Source organism: Pan paniscus, chromosome 2 (assembly GCF_029289425.2).
Source record: "Pan paniscus chromosome 2, NHGRI_mPanPan1-v2.0_pri, whole genome shotgun sequence".
NCBI classification, from domain to species: Eukaryota; Metazoa; Chordata; class Mammalia; order Primates; family Hominidae; genus Pan; species Pan paniscus.
This window is the reverse complement of record NC_085926.1, coordinates 120182368-120203034: the sequence shown is the minus strand read 5'-3', so window position 1 is coordinate 120203034 and position 20667 is coordinate 120182368. Positions and strand designations below refer to the sequence as shown.

Genomic DNA, 20667 nt, shown 5'->3' with positions numbered 1-20667 from the left:
TAGAATCTTTTATACTCCATTGTATTGTTAGGTTCCCTAAGCTCTTGGTCTAACTTTTAATGTGATGTTTTCTGTTACCATAAGTTTCCTTCATGTATTTGTTTAACTATTTGTTTTAAATCTACAAAGTTATTATGAAATATTAGATTTTTTTTACATTAAGCATCTATGCTGCTAAGCTAGTTTTATTATCTTTAACATAATTTAAAAATATATATTATTTTAGGGCAAGCCTTTTGCTTGATCTTAGGTCTGTATACACATGGCACATATACAGCTCTGTGCAGCAGGGTACAACAGAGTATTTGTCCACATGGGTTATGTGAAGGATATCATCAGCATCAGTGCAATTCTGCACTTAGATTTCCTGCATTCATAAGAAAAATGTGAAAATATTATCAATTTACTAGCTCTCATTAGAACATGAACAGAAATCCAGTTTTATTGGAACAATCCTAGTTTTCATTTTCATTTTCCAGCTATTGGGAAGAGCAAGGAAAAGTGCTGGATCCCTTCTGGAAGTTGCAAGTCTCTCTAGAAGATGGGTCAAGATTTGGAGCACAGTCAGTCTCCAGTGTAGATTAGGGGAGGTGATAAACAGTCCCAACCATATTCTGCAGAAGTCAGATCCCATTTAAAGAGATGTGCCTCACCCTGGAGACTATATTCTAAAAGGGTCGCAGTAAATTAGGGGGCATCAGATGGAGGACAACCAGGATGATGATGGGTCTGGAAAGCATATCATGGAGAAAATGATGATAAAACAGACTATGTGGCTTGGAGAAGAAAATATTTGATGAGACATATTAGCTCTCTTCAAGTGGCTGCAGAGAGAATCTATTGAGAGAGTGAGATGCATTCTTGGCAGGGTGGATGGGGGGTGGGGAGGGTGGCGAGGGGGGATAACCTTCCTATGCAAAAGACTTTTTGATGGCAGTAGTTCCAAAATGCTATGGACTACATTTTACAGTTTGAAGATGCCTGGGTCGTGCTGACTACTGTGGTTTCTTTCAACTTAAGTGCCTTAAAAAAAAGAAAGAAAAAAAGAAAAAGAGTGAGGCAGCCAGCACTCAGGTATTACTATCCATTGGAGCATGTAAGGTCAATGGGGGATTTTACTACTCAGGTTTGCAAGACCTGCAATAAATTTCCTTCTAGGTACTTAGTCTTCCATTAAGCAACACTGCTGCCAGGTGAACGATGACAACTTGGTCACCAAATGACCACCAGGTGCTTTAACAGGCCATGCATGGATTTTCTACTTAATATCATTGACATTTTATTTAAAAAGAAGTCTTCAGGAAAAAAAAAGGCAGGTTGTGGGGGCAATAAGCTTCAGCACGATTACCAATCAATCACTATTCTTGAAAAGATAGGACAAAGTTTGAAAAAATTATTTTGGGTTTGGTGCAGCTTTTCTCCAACCACTCAGAAGAGAAGAGACTGGCAGATTAGGCCCCTCTTCTTACCTGATACATTCCACAGACTCCGGCCTTGATTTGAGATCTTGATCTTTAACTGCTACTCCAAAATGAATAGGAAAGAGCCCCCCAAGGATAATGTCCCCTTTCTTTTGGGCTCGCTGGTCTGGCCCGTAGGCAGAGGTGTGCCAGGTGAGGGCCAAGAGTACCCAGCAGCAGCTATAAAATGCCATGGTTCTGCCGTCTCTCCAGGGCAAGGGATGAGACAGCTAGGAGTTTGGAGGCTCCCAGAAGTTTCTCCCTTGGAGCAGTTCACTCCCTGCAGTGGGGACACATGTCTACAGATTGATTAATAAAATAATAGAAGACGTGGTGTTTGAATCTCCATTTCTGCCTTCCTCAATCCAGACTTGTAATGTGGGTGGTCCTTGAGTCTTTGGAAGCCACATCATGCAGAGGCCTCCTGTGATGCCTTCTAAAAGAAAAGAAAGACAAAATGGATTCAGCTAAACCTCAATCCCATCTTGTTATGACCACTGCAACCAAGGTGGCTCAGAATTTCCATTTAGAGGGGCCTAGGGGTGGCAGACTGAAAAGGCCTGGCTTGGAGTCACATTTTTATAGCACTTCATGTAAAATACAGGAAATGTCAATTGCCCATATTGGGGAAGAACTATGTTAGGTTATGAGAGGTCAAATTTTAAAGAGGCCCTTGATAACCTAAGACCTCCGCTGGTGCTGATGCTGGATTTTAATCCATTCATTTTCCTGTGTGAATGAGGCATAAATTTGGCCTATTAGTAGCAGCAACTCCTTTTGTTATAATAATATTAGTGATATTTTATTCAGCATGTAAGTTCTTATAGAAAATATAGAATGAAGCTGGGTGCAATGGCTCACGCCTGTAATCCTAGCACTATGGGAAGCTGAGGCAGGTGGATAACCTGAGGTCAGGAGTTCAAGATCAGCTTGACCAACATGGTGAAACCCTGTCTGTACTAAAAAAATACAAAATTAGCTGGATGTGGTGGCATACGCCTGTAATCCCAGCTACTTGGGAGGCTGCAGCAGGAGAATTGCTTGAATCTGGGAGGTGGAGGTTGCAGTGAGCCGAGATCGTGCCATTGCACTCCAGACTGGGCAACAAGAGTGAAACTCTGTCTCAGAAAAAAAGAAAGAAAATAGAGAATGAGTCATATTTAAGCTTAAATCTGACTTTGAACCAAACAAAAATGTTGGAAAAGACCACTTATTATTTATTTTTTATGATAGTCTCCTTTTTTTGTGCAGGTCTCTGGTTTCAGTTTGTAATATGACACCCTGTAAGCCTTTTAAGAACAGTTCTTATACAAAATTCAGAGAAATCATGGATTAGATTGTGTTTTACAAAGATCAACAGCTGGATATAGGAGAAAGCCCTCCTGCTATACTATGATTAGTAGAGTAGGAACTCTGCTCTTCTCACTCTGCACCCTATCTCACTCACCCTGTGAGTCAATTACCAATTACAGGTTTGATGGGGCTAAATATCCAGCCTGTCTTGAGGCTCAGGGCCAAGCACTGGACTGCCAACTAGACACTGCCACATGAATGTTCCACAGATTCTTTGAATTTAACAGGCCCTAAACTTACCTCCCTACTGGACTTGTTTCTCCCTCACTGTTTTCTATCTTAGAAGATTACATGCCATCCACAGAGACACAAAATAAGGAGCCATCTTTTCCTCCTTTCTGTTCTCATCATTGTCCTTCATATTTAAACAATCCCTAAGCCCTGTAGATTCTACTTCTTAATTCTCTCTGGAATCCATTTACTCCTCGCCATTTCCAAGACTATTTTTAGTCCACCATCATTTATTTCTTTTTCTTTTTCTTTGTCCCTCTCCCCTCCCCTCCCCGCCTTCTTTCTTTCTCTCTTTCCCTTCCTTCCTTCCTTCCCTCCCTCCCTTCTCTCTTTTCTTTTCTTTCTTTTCTTTTCTTTTCTTTCTTTCTTTCTTTCTTTCTTTCTTTCTTTCTTTCTTTTCTCTTTCTTTCTCTTTCCTTCCTTCCTTCCTTCTTTCTTTCTTCTTTCTTTCTCTCTCTCTCTTTCTTTCTCTCTTTCTTTTTCTATTTCTTTCTGACAGAATCTGGCTCTGTCGCCCAGCCTGGAATGCAGTGGCGCCATCACAGCTCACTACAACCTCAACCTCCTGGACTCAAGCAGTCCTCTCACCTCTGCCTCTTGAGTGGCTGGGACTACAAACACATGCTACCCACACCTGGCTAATTTTAAATGTATTTTTTTATAGAGATGAGTCTCACTCTGTTGTCCACAGCTGGCCTTGAACTCCTAGGCTCAAGTGATCCTCCCACCTTGGCCTCTCAAAATGCTAGGGTTGCAGGTGTGAGCCACCATGCCTGGCCCTGCCATCATTTTTAACCTGGATTTCTGCAACTATTTCTTAACTGGCATTCTCATCTCCAGTTTTGCTCTTTTTCAATTTGCAAATCTTTGGATGCCACAGGACAAGTGCTTTGGAGCATAGGCTCTGGATTCACACCTGGCTTTGAATCATAGTTCCACTACTTTCTAATATGACTTTGGGCAAGTCACTTAATGTCTGTGATCTAAACAAAATAATGCATGGAGAGCCATTAGCACAATGTAACTAGTAAACTCATAGAAAATACTGGCTTTAATGAATACCCTTCCACTCTTGTTAGTCTTCTCTTTGTATGTCACACTCCAACCTTGCTGAACTTCTTTCAGTTCCTCAAGTACATCAGGCTCTTAAAATGCTCTGATCTCACACTTTCTGTTCCCCTCCTTGGTCCCTCTGGCCTAAACTTGGCCTGGAAAACATCTACTTATCTTTGAGCTTTCAGATGTCCTTAATTGCGGGGCATGTCTGGGTGAACTGTAGGCCTTCGGGTGAATGAGGAAAAGAGCTCCTTCTGGGGAGCACATGGCTTTGAGTCAACGTGCACAGCTTTAGTGGAACACAGGTTGGATTTCAGCCCACATTAACCCCTCAGTTGTGCAGTAAGCAATTTGCAAGGCTCTTGAAGGAGGACTTCCCTGAACCCTTAGGTGAGGGAGGTCCACCTGTAAGAACATAGTCTCTTATGTCTTGGATCTTGGAGCTTCCCTCTTGGAAGGTTCATCACACTTTATTACAGTTATGTTCATAAACGTCTGATTCCAGAGCTCAATCTCTTAATCATTGTCATATGGTGTCTCTTGCTCCTTAGGAATTCCACCTTCTCCTCCAACAGCATTCCTAGCAGAGTGTGCTGAGCCTCAGGTGGAAGGATGACCCCAGCAGACGCTCAATTTTCATGGAATCTCCTCCTGTAATGTCTGAACATCCATGACCATCCCAGTTTTCTGACCCTAGTCCTGCTTTTAGATTTTTGGCCTCATTCCTTGGACCCTGGTCATATGTTCACTCATACATTTAATAAGTACATGTGCTGGGAATATAAAGGTGACAAACACATGCATGTTTATATCCTCAGGAGCTCTCAGTCCAGGGGGTAGGCATGCTGGGCTAAATGATCAGAATTTACCTTGACACTCAGAAGTGGAAAAAAAAAAGCTAACTTTTTTTCTAAATTCAACTTTGCCCTGCAGCACTTACTTCGTACAGTGTCTGAAATAGTAAATGCTGAATAAATGTTTATCGAATAAAAGCATTAAAAAAGAAAGTACTTTGGAAAGAGACAGAAACTAGCATTTATTGATCCAGGCATTGTGCCAGATCCCTTAAACATTCCATGTATTTTGAACTTCACAACAATTTTGTAATGAGGGTAATACCAAGTCCACTTTCTAGATAGGGAAATAGATTCTTTGTATATTCAGCTTACTCGAGTGAGCAGTTTTGGCACTTGTCTTAAGAATGCCTTAAGAACTCAGAATTTTAAGGAGTCCCATGGACTAAATTAGGTAGGAGAGAGAACATTATAACTGGCTAGGGTTAGTCACTGAGACCTGTTAAATTTTTCCTGTGAAATATTAACTACTTGGAGTTTATTAACTTAATTAGTTCATTCAACAGAAAATTAATGGCAATAAGGAATAGAGGAAGGAGAGATTTGGGGTCAATTTGTAGCAGTTAACTCTCTCAGTCTAACATATTCTTCAAACCACCCTTTTGAGTTCAGTTGTCAGGGTCGAATTTGCTTCCAAAGCTGAGGGTCATTCTAGATCCTCCATCTCCCTGTCCTCCAACATCCAGTCTCCTGGTCCTGTGATTCTGCCATTGCTTCCCACTCTGCCTTCTCCTACACACTCCTGTGGCCAGTGCCTTTGTCCAGCTCCCATCACCTTCTACCTTCCATGTTGTAAAAGCTTTATTTTCTTTGTACTTGACTCCTGGTTGCCCCTTATCCCTTCTCCCCGCTTCCTCTATTCTGCTGCACGGAGGTGGATATGACAGCTAGAGACCATCTTGAACAAGGAGCTACAATCTAGGAAATGATGGTGCCATGAGCTAAGCTTTTCATAGAGCAGAACCTTAATATTGAACTATTCCTGGACTTTTGCCTGACAGAGAAAAAAGGCTTCTGGCTGGTTTAAACCACTGTTATTATATACATTTTTTCTTACTGTAGTTATCTCCAACAGTATCTAGCAAAGAATCACAAATAAACTCATTTGTTCTCCTTACTATACATTTATTCCATTTAAATCATATATAATCATGTTTGCCTTCCTGCAAATGAGTATTACAAACAAAGCTGAAGCTAGTATTTGTTCTTTCTCTCAATGGCAGATACATCTTGGAAGAAGAAATGATCCGTGCACCAGGTGGTTTTATGTTTAGAAGGTTCTTGACATCAGGAGGAGTGTTTCAGTACGGACAGATAATGGCTTGCTAGGCTTTTCAGCCAAGGATCGGAGATGAGGGCAGACCAGTCAATGGGTTCCATGGGTTCATGAAGTTATAAATTCGTGCAATGATTTACTCATTCAAAAAACATTTATTGAGCTCTCTATGTGCCAGATACCAGGGAGTGCAAGACACTAGGGAAAGAAAGTTGAAATTTTTGCCTTCGAGGTGCTCAAGGTTTAAAAAGAGACAGAAAGGCGCATTATAAGGACGGTGATCTAAATGTTAGAAAGAGGCATGGTTTAAGTGTTGAGGGAGCACAGAGCAAATAGTGATATTCTCTGGTGATTGCTGGGAAAGAGAATTAAGTCAAGGTGGGGACCAGAAACTTCATGAGGCCAAGGCCTGTCTCTTTTCTTCACCATTGTTGCCTAGCACCCAGCACAGCACCTGGCACAAATGATTCACAAATATTCGTTGAACAAATGTATGAAGTGTACACAGTAAAGACCAGAGGCTGGTTGGGCAATTCCTGGACAGGACAAGGAAGGGGTCACCCCACGAGACTGATGGTTCCTGTAGGCAGAGGCTTCTCCATGATCATAGCTGCATCCTCAGCATCAAACAAAGAACCTGGTACTAAATGGATGCTCTAAAAATGTCTGTTGAACTTGTTGTCCAAAGAGTAGCTACGTGGCTAATCCAAGTTCCGGAGTCAAGACAAGTTAACAGAGGATAGCAAAACAACGTCAGGAGTGAACACTGCCACATTTCAATTTTCTTCCAAATAAAAACCACCCCTACTCTCACCTCTTGGCCTCAACATTTCTGGAAATTGTGAATCTCTAGAGCAGAATGATTTTGCTCACATTTCAAATAGAGAAAACCCAGGCGCAGACCTTCTGAACATAAAATCACTCAGTAAATTAAAGGCACAGCAAGCTCAAAAGCTACTATTTTTGAATTCCTAGATGGCAAAAAAAAAAAAAAAATCTAGGTTGCCTAGAAAAAAGAGAATTATAAGACCAAATTTGATTTCCAATAGAATTTATCTCCATAACGTGAGTACACTGCTATGTCTCTGGTTTATTGTACTGTAATCTTTACTCTCTTTCGTCACAATGATCATAAAGATACTAACAGTAGGGTTTGAAGCCACTATTGCAGAAAGGTGCAATGTGTATGTTTTAATGAGGGTGAACAGGAAAAATAAACCTGAAAAAGTTTAATCAATAATCACCAAACTCATGTGCCTGGCTGTAGTTGCAGCTTCCTTTACCTCTTGCTGAAGAGACATCCACAATATGGGTTTCTATACACAGCTGGTGCACATTTGCCAAAGAATTAGGGACTCTTACCTGCCATCACCAATACGGCCATCCCTAGTTCTATATCAGACTTCATTCCTTCTGTACCAAAGCAAGGCACATGTAGTTTTAAAATGAGGGCCCTCTTTCGGCACTGGGGGAAACACAAATTGCCCGGTCACCCTTGGCTGCCTCCCGCAAGCCCAAGCCCGGCTTTTGCTGTCTGCCTGCCAGCTGCACATGGTCTTGCCCTCCATCTCCCTGACAACAGGTGTGGCTTTTGGGGAGTCCATGCCTCATTTAGTTCTGGTAATGGCTTAATTGAGTTGGAAAAATGCAAAGACAGGAGCGTAATGAAAAGCAGCTGAGCTGGGTGGGTTCTTGTGAGTCATTGGAAAAAGCTATCAGGGAAGGGAGGGAAAAGGATGAACAAGAGTGGTGAGGAGCAGCACAGGGCACAGAGCAAAGTGGGGAAACAGAAGCCTAGACAAAGCAAAGAAAGGCTGTAAATAGAGGAAGCTGACATTCATTAATGCTGCATCCTGAGCTCCTTGAAGACAGGGCCAGGTCTGTCCCATCCGCGGCCTGGAACATGGAGGGGCTCCATGATGATGGTTGAGTGGGTGCATACTTGTGTGTACTGCCCGCAACATAACAAACTCTGTGTCCACATAGGACTGAGTGAGTTGCTGGCGACATAGCCCACAGGAAGTTAAGAAACTTCTTGTCCTGAACTGTTTCCTTTATGCCTTAAGTCAGCTCTGCTGATGGATGTATGAACACCAACAGAGTTAATGAAATGGTTCATTTGAAAAGCGAAGATATGCAACTCATGTTTTTATAAAGAAAAATGCCAGAGCCTCAAGTCCTACATAAAAGAAACATTTCTGTGGAATAACATCCTGGGGTTGCCTCTCCAAATCATAAGGGACCCTGACTACCCAGGGTGGCATTTTTCAGTCTGATGTCCCAAGATGTGTCACTAGGAAGTGTTCTGGGGTAAAACAAGTTTGGGAACTAATGTACACTCTGCCACAGGAGCACATATGCCTCCTTAAAGGCTCTGAGAAGTCCTGCAATAAAGATTATTGCTTATTTTGGTATGGGACACTTTTTTTCTTCCCTGAAGGACACTTTTCATGATGCCGTGAAACATGGGCTTGGAAGTGCTGACTGAGTGGAAAGCATAAAGTCTGTAATCTGAGATTCTCGCATTTGTTTAGGTGTATCTTTGAATGGGGAGATATGTCTGCCCCTCAATGGGCATAGCCGTTTTTGTAATCCCAGGTATGAAATTCCAAAGGGTATTATTGGAAAGAAGGACTCAGGTGGGGTGGGTGACTGCTGATGTAACTTTGAAGTCATTCTCTGGTCAGGCGTATGTTTCTGTTCTCTGCTACTCCTGAGGGATGGGTTTCTATTGTACATAGAAAGTTGTACAATGAGCCTTTCCCCATCCACTTGCAACTCTCCTGACCTCACACAGTGTCTTTGTCTGAGGACCACTGGGGACATGTGGTGGTGTGCTTGTAATCTGGCTTCTAAAAGAAAAACAAGACCTGACTTGTGGTGTATGCTAAATATTCCCACCATGGTCAGTTTCAAGCTACCAATGGTTTAACAACATATTTGTAAAAATTCTGAATATTTAACCATCGGCTCTCAAGAGCCAATAGAAGCCTGTTCTAGCACATCATGGGGACATCTTTCTAAGCAAATGGAAATTCTGGTTTTCTTTGGAAAACCTGGCCAAAATTATTTTATAGGCATTACAAATCTTCTCTCTTCTCCTGTTTCCTTCTTTGAGTGTTAGGAAGCTGTAAGCCAAGTTTGTGGCTCCGCTGTAGCTAAAATAGAAACCAAAAGCATGCATTTTAGTGTTCTAACATTACGTGTGCATTATTTTAAATTCTTGCACATATTTTACCCTGATTTCCTCACCACATTAAACCTTTCATTTTTATTAACAGCAACAGGGATATAAACACGAAAACAAACCAATAAATCTGGATTTTTGCTGTGAGCAATAAGAACTGTCCCCAGTTGAAACTCTCTGTGTAATTAACAGGAAAGGGTCTGGAAAAGTCATTCTTGCTTTATTAATTGAGTGGGTAGACACATCAGGTCATTAATCTAAAATACAGAATTTTAGAGATAGAAGGGACCTGGGAAGTTTATCTGGTTTACACTGAAGTGTTCTGACACATGAGCGTTTGAATCATTATGGCCAATGTTATCATGAACAGGAGCTGGAATTCACAAATCATTGTAAAACTATGTGAGGTTTAATAATCAAAGGGCAAGCTTCTTCTTACTGAAAAGGGAAGTAATTTTTTTCCCCCTGATTTGTCAGCGCACAGTTTGTCTTTAAAATGTCAGTTTAGGACTTCAGAGGACTAAACTTACTTTCAATTACAGCACAGAATCTATTTATTATGAGAATTCTTTTAGTTTTAATTGGACCGCAGGTGCACAAAATTGGATTAATCATAATCCTTTGTTGGTGATACATCCTCATTCTTGGTCCAGACCTGGCCCACTTTTATTTCCTAAGTTATTTTTAATAATTAATCTACCACCTAAAACAAAAAACACCCATAGTAACCTACCGGTGGGTTCCTGTATTACATCCTGTTCTTGTGCCTCTTTTTTTTTATTATTATACTTTAAGTTCTAGGGTACATTGGCACAACGTGCAGGTTTGTTACATATGTATACATGTGCCATGTTGGCACTAAAGAAGCCATTATCCTCAACCACATGCCGATCATTCCTTTCTTCTCTCCTCACCCCATCCTTTTAAAAACTTCATAAATCATAAGACAGAAAGACTGGTAGAATACACACCGAAATGTTAAGGATGATTAGATCTCATTGATGGAATTCTGGTTTCTTCCCTGTTTTATTTTTTGTTTCTGAAATTTAATAAAATAAACATGTACACTTGGTCCTCCATACATGTGGGTTCTGCAGCCATGGATTCAGTCAACTGCAGATTGAAAATATTTGGAAAAGATGTATGGCTGTATCTGTACTGAACATGTACAGACTTTTTTTCTTGTCATTAGTCCCTAGACAATAGAGTATAACAACTATTTATGGAGCATTCACGTTATATTAGATATTGTAAGTAATCTAGAGATAATTTAAAATATACAGGAGGATGCGGATAAGTTATAGGCAAATACTATGCCATTTTATATAAGAGACTTGAGGATCTGCAGATTTTGGTATCTGAGGGGGTCCTGAACCAATCCTCCATGGATACACACAGACAAGTATATTACTTTTAAACCAGAAAATATGTGGTAGAATGTTATTAAAACAATGGCTATATGAATGGACATAAACGTTAAACATGAAAAACATTGCAAAAAAGATTTTACTTAGATTTTACCACCTATTCATACTGTATATCCTTTGAAATATATTTTGAAAACTATGCTTATTGATACTTCTTATCTTCCATCCTTTTTGTTATTATCTATTTTTACTCCCTTATCTTTATCTCCCTTATCCTTCTCTCACTCTTAAAATAAAATTTTAATTGAAGCATGATAGACATCAGATATGCACAAATCATACAAGAATTTCCACAATGTAAACATTCATGTAACAAGCATCCAAATCAAAAAACAGAACCAGAACTCCGGAGCCCCCACTCATGCCTCCCTAGAGTCATTACCTTCCCCAAAGATGACCAGTATTCTGACTTCTACCATCAAAGATGGGATTTTCCTGTTTTTGAACTTTATATAAGTAGAATTATGTAGTATCTGGCTTCTTTTGTCCAACATACTTGCAAGATTCATCTATATTGTATGTAACCAGAGTTTGTTTTTTCTCATTATTGTATAGTATTTTCCTATGATTCTACCACACATTACCTATCCATTCTCCTGCTAATGAACGCTTTGGGGTTTTAATGAACAGTGCTGCTATGAACTTTCATTTTTAATTTTTAATTTTTTTGGGTACACAGCAGGTATATATATTTCTGGGGTACCTGAGATATTTCGATAAAGGCATGTAATTTGTAATAGTTACATCATGGTAAATGGGGTATCCATCCCCTCAAGCATTTATCTTTTGTGTTACAAACAATCCAATTATATTCTTTTAGTTATTTAAAAATGTATAATTAAATTATTATTGACTATAGTCATCCCATTATACTATCAAATACTAGGTCTTATTCATTCTTTCTAACTACTTTTTGTACCCATTAACCACCCCTGCTTCCTCCCCACTCCCCAACTACCCTCTCCAGCCTCTGGTAACCATCTTTCTACTCTCAATGTTCATGAGTTCAATTGTTTTAATTTTTAGCTCTCACAAATAAGTTAGAAGATGCAAAGTCCATCTTCGTGGCTTACTTCACTTAACATAATGATCTCCAGTTCCATTCATGTTGCTGCAAATGACAGGATCTCATTTTTTTTTTATGATGGAATAGTACTCCATTGTGTTTATGTAACACATTTTTTGTATCCATTCATCTTTCGATGGACACTTAGGTTGCATCCAAATCTTGGCTTTTGTGAATACTGCTGCAACAAACATGGAAGTGCAGATATCCCTTTGATATACTGATTTCCTTTCTTTGGGGTATATATACCTAGCAGTGGGATTACTGGATTGTATGGTAGCTCTATTTTTAGTTTTTTGAGGGGCCTCCAAACAGTTCTGCATAGTGGTTGTAGTGATTTTTATTCCCACCAACAGCGTATGAGAGTTCCCTTTTCTTCACATCCTTGCCAGCATTCATTATTGCCTGTCTTTTGGATAAAAGCCATTTTAACTGGGGTGAGATGATATCACACTGTAGTTTTGATTTGCATTTCTTTGATGATCAGTGATGTTGAGCACCTTTTCATATTCCTGTTTGCCATTTGTATGTCTTCTTTTGAGAAAGGTCTATTCAGATCTTTTACCCATTTTAAATCTGATTATTAGATGTTTTTCCTACAGAGCTGTTAGAGCTTGTAATATTCTGGTTATTAATCCCTTGTCAGATGGCTAGTTTGTGAATATTTTCCCCCATTCTGTGGGTTGTCTCTTCACTTTGTTGATTGTTTCTTTTGCTGTGCAGAAGGTTTTTAACTGGATGTGATCCCATTTATCCAGTTTTGCTTTGGCTGCCTGTGCTTCTGGAGTGTTACTCAAGAAATTTTTGCCCACTACAATGTTCTGGAGAGCTTCCCCAATGTTTTTGTTTAGTAGTTTCATAGTTTGAGGTCTTATATTTAAGTATCTAGTCCATTTTGATTTGATTTTTGTATATGGTGAGAGACAGAGATCTAGTTTCATTCTTCTGCATTTGGATATCCAATTTTCTCAGCACCATTTATTGAAGAGACAGTCTTTTCTCTAATGCATGTTCTTGGCACCTTTGTCAAAAACGAGTTCACTGTAGGTGTGTGGATTTGCTTCTGGGTTCTCTATTCTGTTCCACTGAGCTATGTGTCTGTTGTTATTCCAGTACCACGCTGTTTTGGTTACCATACTTCTGTAGCATAATATGAAAGTCGATAATGTGATTCCTCTGGTTTATTCTTTTTGCTCAGCATAGCTTTGGCTATTCTGGGTCTTTTGTGGTTCCATATAAATTTTAGGATTGTTTTTTCTATTTCTGTGAAGAATGTTATTGGTATTTTGATAGGAGTTGCCTTAAATCTTTTATTGCTTTGGGCAGTATGAACATTTTAACAATACTGATTCTTCCAATCCATGAATATGGAATATATTTCCTTTTTTGTGTCCTCTGCAATTTCTTTCATCAGTGTTTTATAGTTTTCATTGTAGAGATCTTTCACTTCTTTGATTAATTCCTAAGTATTTAATTTTACTTGTGACTATTATAAGTGGGACTACTTTTTTGATTTATTTTTTAAGTTGTTCACTGTTGGCATATAGAAATGCTACTAGTTTTCGTATGTTGATTTTGTATCCTGCAACTTTACTGAATTTGTTTATCCATTCTAATAGTTTTTTTGGTGGAGTCTATAGGTTTTTCTAAATATAAGATCATATCTTCTGCAAACAAGGATAATTTGGCTTCTTTCTTTCTAATGTGGATGACCTTTCTTTCTTTCTCTTGTCTGATTGCTCTAGCTAGGAACTCCGGTACTATGTTAATAACAGTGGTGAAAGTGGGCATCCTTGTCCTCTTCCAGATCTTAGAGGAAAGGCTTCCAGATTTTTTTCACAATCAGTATGATACTAGCTGTGGGTTTGTTTTATATGGCTTTTATTATGTTGAATTACATCCATGTATGCCCAGGTTTTTGAGGGCTTTTATCATAAAGTGATGTTGAACTTTATCCAATGCTTTTTCAGTGTCAATTGAAAACGATTATATGATTTTTGTCCTTCGTTCTGTTGTTATGATGTATCACACTGATTGATTTGTGTATGTTGAACTATCCTTGCGTCCACAGGATAGATCCCACTTGGTCATGATGAATGATATTTTTAATGTATTGTTGAATTTGGTTTGTCAGTATTTTTTAAAGGATTTTTGCATCAATATTCATCAGAGATGTTGGCCTGTAGTTTTCTTTTTTGTGTGTGTGTGTCTTTGTCTGGTTTTGGTATCAGGGTACTACTGGCCTCATACAATGAGTTTAGAAGTATTCCTTCCTCCTCTGTTTTTTGGAATAGTTTGAGTAGGATTGGTATTCATTCTTCTTTAAATGTTTGATAGAATTCAGCAGTAAAGCCATTGGGTCCCAGTGTTTACTGGGAGACTTTTTATTGTGACTTTGTTTTCATTACTTTTTATTGGTCTGTTCAGGTTCTGGATTTCCTGTTGGTTCACTCTTGGTAGGTTGTATGTTTCAATTAATTTATCTATTTCTTATAAGTTTTCCAATTTATTGGCATATATTTGCTCACAATAGACTCTAGTGTTCCTTTGAATTTCTGTGGTATCAGTTGTAATGTCTCCTTTTTCATCTCTGATTTTATTTATTTGGGTCTTCTCTCATTTTTTCCTAGTCTGGCTAAAGGTTTGTCAATTTTATTTGTTTTTTCAAAACACCCACTTTTCATTTAATTGATCTTTTTTATTGTTTTATTCATTTCAATTTCATTTATTTCTGCTCTGATCTTTATTATTTCTTTTCTTCTACTAATTTTGAGTTTGGTTTGCTCTTGCTTTTCTAGTTCTTTAAGATGCATCATTAGGTTATTTATTGCAAGTTTTTCTTCTTTTTTGATGTAGGCACTTATATCTTTCAATTTTCCTGTGAGTACTGCTTTCACTATATTGCATAGGTTTTGCTATGTTATGTTTCTATTATCATTTGCTTCAAGAGATTTTTAAATTTCCTTCTTAATTTTTTCACTGACCCACTGGTCATTCAAGAATATGTTGTTTAAATTCCATGTGATTGTATAGTTTCCAAACTTCCTCTTGTTATTGATTTCTAGTTTTATTTCATTGTGGTCAAAGACAATGCTTGATATTATTTCAATTTTTTGAATGCTTTAAGACTTGTTTTGTGACCCAACATACGGTTTATACTTGAGAATGATCCACATGCTGAGGAGAAGAATGTGTATTCTGTAGCTGTTAGATGAAATGTTCTGTAAATATCTATTAGGTCCATTTGTTTCATACTGCAGATTAAGTCTGATGTTTCTTTGCTGACTTTCTGTCTGGAAGATCAGTCCAACGCTGAAAGTGGGGTGTTGAAGTCTGTAGCTATTATTGTATTGTGGTCTCTTTCTTTAGCTCTAATAATATTTGATTTGTATATCTGGGTGCTCCAGTGTTGGCTGCATATATATTTAAAATTGTTATACCCTCTTTCTGAATTGATCCCTTTATCATTATATAACGACCTTCTTCATCTCTTCTTACAATTTTTGTCTTGAAATCATTTCATGTGATATAAGTATAGCTAGTCCTGCTCTTTTTTGGTTTCCATTGGCATGGAATATCTTTTTCCATCCCTTTATTTTCAGCCTATGTGTATCTTTATAGGTGAAATGTGTTTCTTATAGGCAACAGATCATTGGGTCTTGTTTCTTCAGCACTTTAAACATGTCATGGCACTCTCTCCTGGCTTATAAGGTTTCCACTGAAAAGTCTGCTGCCAGACATATTGGAACTCTGTTGTATGTTATATGCTTCTTTCCTGTTGCTCTTTTAGTATCCTTTTTTATCCTTGACTTTCAGGAGTTTGATTATTAAATGCCTTGAGGTAGTCTTCTTTGGGTTAAATTTGCTTGATGTTCTATTACCTTCTTGTTCTTGAATGCTGATATCTTGCTCTAGGCTTGGGAAGTTCTCTGATATTATCCCTTTGAATAAACTTTCTACCCCTATCTATTTCTCTACCTGTTTTTTAAGACCAGCAACTCTTAGATTTGTCCCTTTGAGGGCATTCTCTTGATCTTCTAGGTGTGCTTCATTCTTTTTTGTTCTTTTTTCTTTTGTCTCCTCTGACTGTGTATTTCCAAATAGTGGTCTTGGATAAGACCCAGAAGAATTCTCTATAGTACCAGGCAGAGACTCTTGTTCTCTTCCTTACTTCCTCCAAAACAAACACAGCCTTTCTTTCTGTGCTGAGGTTCCTGGAGCTGGGGGTGTGGTGACACAAGCTTCCCTGTGGCCACTACCACTGGGACTGTGCTGGCTTAGGCCTGAAGCTGTCACAGCACTGGGTCTTGCCCCAGGCCTGCTGTAACCACTACCTGGCTACCATCTATGTTCTACCTCAGTGCCCTAGGGCTCTGCCATCAGCAGTGAAGAAGCCAACCAGGCTTGTGTTTTTCCCTTAAGGGCAGTGAGTTCCCCCAGGCGTTGGGTGGGTCCAGAGACACAGTTGGGAGCCAGGATTTGAGCCAACAACCTTAGAAATCTACCTGGCATTCTATTCTACTGCATCTAAGCTGGCCCTTAAACCACAAGACAAAGTCCTTCTCACTGTTCCCTCACCTTTCCACAGGCAGAGGAGCCCCTCCTGGTGGCCACCACCACCACTAGCTCAGGGGGAGTTCTGCCTGGCCACTGCAGATGTTCATTTAAAGCCCAGGGGCACCTCAGGTTGTGGTGAATGCTGCCAGGCTTGGGACTCACCCTTCAAGGCAATGGGCTCCCCTCTGGCCCATGGCAGGTCCAGAAATGCTGTCTAGGAGCCTACACCTGGGCTCGGGACCCAAGAGCCCGCTTGGTGCTCCACACCCTTGTGGCTGAACTGGTACCTAAGGTACCAGCAAGAAAATATCCCCTTTACTTTTCTCAAGCAGAAGGAATCTTTTGCCATTGCCACCCCAGCTGGGAAGGTAGTAAGTCACACCTGAAACCAGCATGTCTCAGAGTCTCACCCAAAGCCCATGGCACACTACCTGGGTATCACCATTGGTTATTCAGGGCCCAAGGGCTCTTTAGTCAGCAGGTGATATATTCTGTCAGCACTAGCTCATTCCTTTCAAGGCAGTGAGTTCCCTTCTGGCCCAGGGCATGTCTAGAAATGTTGTCAAGGAACTAGGGCCTGGAATGGAGGCCTTATGACTCTGCCTGGTGCCCTATCCTACCTTGGCTGAGCTGGTATCCAAGGTGCAAGACAAAGTCTTCTTTACTCTTTGCTCTTCTCTCCTTAAGCAGAAGGAAGGAGTCACTTTAGTTGCTGTGAGCTGTGTTACCTGGGGTTGGGAGATGGGTAGAACAAGCACTCCCTTAGCCACCCTGGCTGGTGTCTCCCTAGGTCACCTGCTGCCCTAGTCCACTGGCTCTAGTGTTAAGCCTAGCTCAGCACTAGGAATTGCTTAGTTAGGAATTACAGTCCTTTTGTCCTAGACTGCTTTTCAAGCTTATGTAAGACCCCAGAGCACTTTAACACGTGGTGGTGAGGCTTGCAGAAACTCAAGTTCCGACTGCTTAGGTGGGTGACTCCCCTCTGGCTAGGGCTGGTCCAAATGCTCCCTCCTCCTCAGCGAATGCCAGCTGAGCCCAGCACAGCTTTTCTCTCTGCTGTGACAGGTCAGCACTGAGTTCAGTGCCAAGTGGCCCAGTCGCTGTGCTCTCCTTCCCCAAAGTGCACAGATTTTCTCTTGCACCACACAGCCACTGCTGGGGGGATAGGGGAGGGGTGGTATCAGCGATTCAAGGCTGTCTTTCCTACCCTCCTCAGTGCCTCTTTGAGCAATATGAAATTAGCACCGGGTGCTGTGATTGTTCACCTGATTTTTACTTCTTTTGATGGTGCTTTTTTGTGTAGTTAGTTGTTAAAATGTGGTGTTCCTGCAGGGGGGAGCCATCAGTGGAGGCTTCTGTTCAGATATCTTGCTCCACCCTCAGCTATAAGCTTTCTTAAACATGCCTTTTTGTGAATGTATGTTGAATATATACCTAGAAGTGGAGTTGCTACATCATAGAATTTGTGTATCTTTAGTTTTAGTAGATACTACCAAAAAGTTTTCCAAAGTGTTGTACCAATTTATCTTCCCACTGCACTCTATGAGAGTTCTATCACTCCATGTCCTTGTCCACCCTTGGTACTGCCAGTCCTTTTCATTGTGGTCATTGCTTGTCTTCCTTTTATATGATTATATTGTATCTACCTATGTTCCCAAAATGTATTTAAAATTTTAGTTGTTTTAAGCTTCATAAAAGGGTATCATACTATATGTAATCTTCTGAGCTTCTTTCACTTAATATCGTATTAATAAAATTCATCTATATTGTTGTATTTTACTATAATCCATGATTTTAACTGCGGTATAATATTCCACTGTGTGAATATATCACAATTTATTCATTCATTTTCCCATTGGTGGGCATTTGGACTTTTTCAATAGTATGGCAATTCTTTCAATTGGCTTTGAGATTGTGTAGGAACCAAGGAAGAGCTCTGTGGAATTTTAAAGACACTTCGGCCAGGTGTGGTGGCTCATGCCTATAATCCCAAGGTGGGAGGCTGAGGTAGGTGGATCATGAGGTCAGGAGATTGAGACTATCCTGGCCAACATGATGAAACTCCATGTCTACTAAAAATACAAAAATTAGCCAGGCGTGGTGGTGCACTCCTGTAATCCCAGCTACTTGGGAGGCTGAGGCAGAAGAATCGCTTCAACCCGGGTGGTGGAGGTTGCAGTGAGCCGAGATCACACCACTGCACTCCAGCTTGGTGACAGAGCAAGACTCTGTCAAAAAAAAAAAAAAAAAAAAAAAAAGCATAAGTACTGTTAGCTACAATTAGCATCTCTACAAATTTCCAGGCCCAAAATAACAAGCCTCCAGTGTTTCATTACCCCATTTTAAAGAAGATTTTACCTCACAGTTAACTAAAATCACATCTATTTTAAAATTAAGGCCATTTATTCTTGCCTAATTTACCACTGCAATGAAAGGCCAGAGACAAAAATTTTCATTAATTTAAAGATAGAATCACCTTCACTTTTTTTCAGGCTTAACTATCCAAATTTCTTTCAAACTTTTCTGCTTAGGACTACTTCATATTTTTCTAGATATATTTGTTAATATGCCAAGAACCTATTCTAAGTTCTTCATGTCATTTTTTAGAGCATGTTAACAGAAATTGGTACCATGATTTGGGGCTGACCTGAGGTTAAAAGAATTTGCGTCCCACTGGAGATTTCAAGATGTGTTCGTTAGCTTTTGTCCATAACTCCACAATTTGGCTGATTCATGTCCATATTCTGGCCTTCTAGGGCCTCCTTGATTTCCTAATATACATTTGCTTGAGTAGTCCCTTCAGAACCTATATCTGTTTTTTTAATCCCCAAATATCTCAGATTGAAATTGTTCAAACTGAATTTTATTTTTGAAGAACTATGCCTCCCCACTAAATTCATTTTGAATTTTGTTCCCATTTTTGAAGGAACATGTCTCCCTGTCAGGAAATGTCAGGAAATATGTGTTGATTTATTAGCTGGCCCCTTCAGCTTTGCCCGGAAGAATCATGAACCAGCATTTAAGGAATGAATTTTGGAACATGCTACATTCAGTTGCCTCTATGAGAAGATTCTCCATTGCTAAGGACACCTGAAGCTGTTCTGGAGGAAGACTGTCTGGAATAAACTTTCCCCAAATAAGCCCACGGATGTTTCTAACCCTGACTTTGATGCTGGGTCAGCCAATATATGCTCACACGTGGTGGAAACCCATTCAATTGATTTCTTTTAATGTGGTAACCCTCAGAAAGAAACTTCTTGTTACTGTAAAAAGAGCCTCCTATCTGTTGGGCATGGGGCCGGGTGCAGGGCAGTGAGTCTTAAATTGTGGTCCTTGGACGAGCATCAGCACCATCACTTGGGAACTTGTTAGAAACACAAATCCCATCCCAACCTACTGAATCAGAAACTCTGGGTGTGGGGCCAGCAACCTGTGTTTTAATAAGTTTGAAAGCCATTGCTAGACCGTCTTTTATATGCATCTGTCCAGGGTCATATTCTGTTCTGAGCTCTAAAAATGTGTTTCCTAAAAATGATTGTTTAAATTTAATTTTATTTATGTATTATTATTTTTAGAGACATGGTCTCACTATGTTGCCCAGGTTGGAGTGCAGTGCCATGATCATAGCTCACCGCAGTCTAGAACTCCTGGGCTCGTGATCCTCCTGCCTCAGATTCCTGAGTAACTAAAACTATAGGAACATGCCACTACCCCAGGCTATTTTTTAAAAAATTTTGTAGAGACAGGACCTTGCTGTATTGCCCAGGATTCTTCTGATACTATTACTTTTCTCCAAGGATAACACAGCCAAACAAAAATGTATTTTGAATGGATACACAAGTTTCCTGTCAATGTCAATTCATTCTTCAGTTTCCCTGAAACCTTTCTCCTGCAAAATAACTGCTAACATCTTATGAAACCAGTATTCCAGGAAAGCACAGTTCAGAAGTCATTGCTGTAAAGTTAGGGTAACTTTCTGAATCTATAATCAATATGCATGGTCTGTGAACTAGAGAAAATGGCCACTAACCATAGATAGACTACTTCTCACCCTCTCTTCCCAGCCACATGCAGGGGATTTACCTATGTGGTTATCATTTGCGTCTACCTTTCCGAGCAGAGTCTTGGGTGCTCTACCTTACACTTAAGTCTTTCATTATTAATTCCCTTTTTAAATTTGTGGAATGAGTATATATTCTT

At 39.8% G+C, this 20667-nt stretch overlaps 1 protein-coding gene across 3 annotated transcripts in view; it reads right to left on the bottom strand.

The window, feature by feature from the left end:
* Positions 1–20667, bottom strand: part of CASR (calcium sensing receptor) — a 106361-nt gene that overhangs the window by 35745 nt on the left and 49949 nt on the right. For 2 of the 3 annotated variants that reach the window (XM_057301874.1, XM_034957181.3), the window contains exon 2: positions 1470–1896. In XM_057301874.1, coding sequence (XP_057157857.1) covers positions 1470–1654 — 185 coding nt within the window. In that variant the 5' untranslated portion in view covers positions 1655–1896. Of the gene's footprint in view, positions 1–1469; positions 2003–20667 lie in introns of those variants that run through there. The other variant, XM_008950488.6, reaches the window with a different exon arrangement.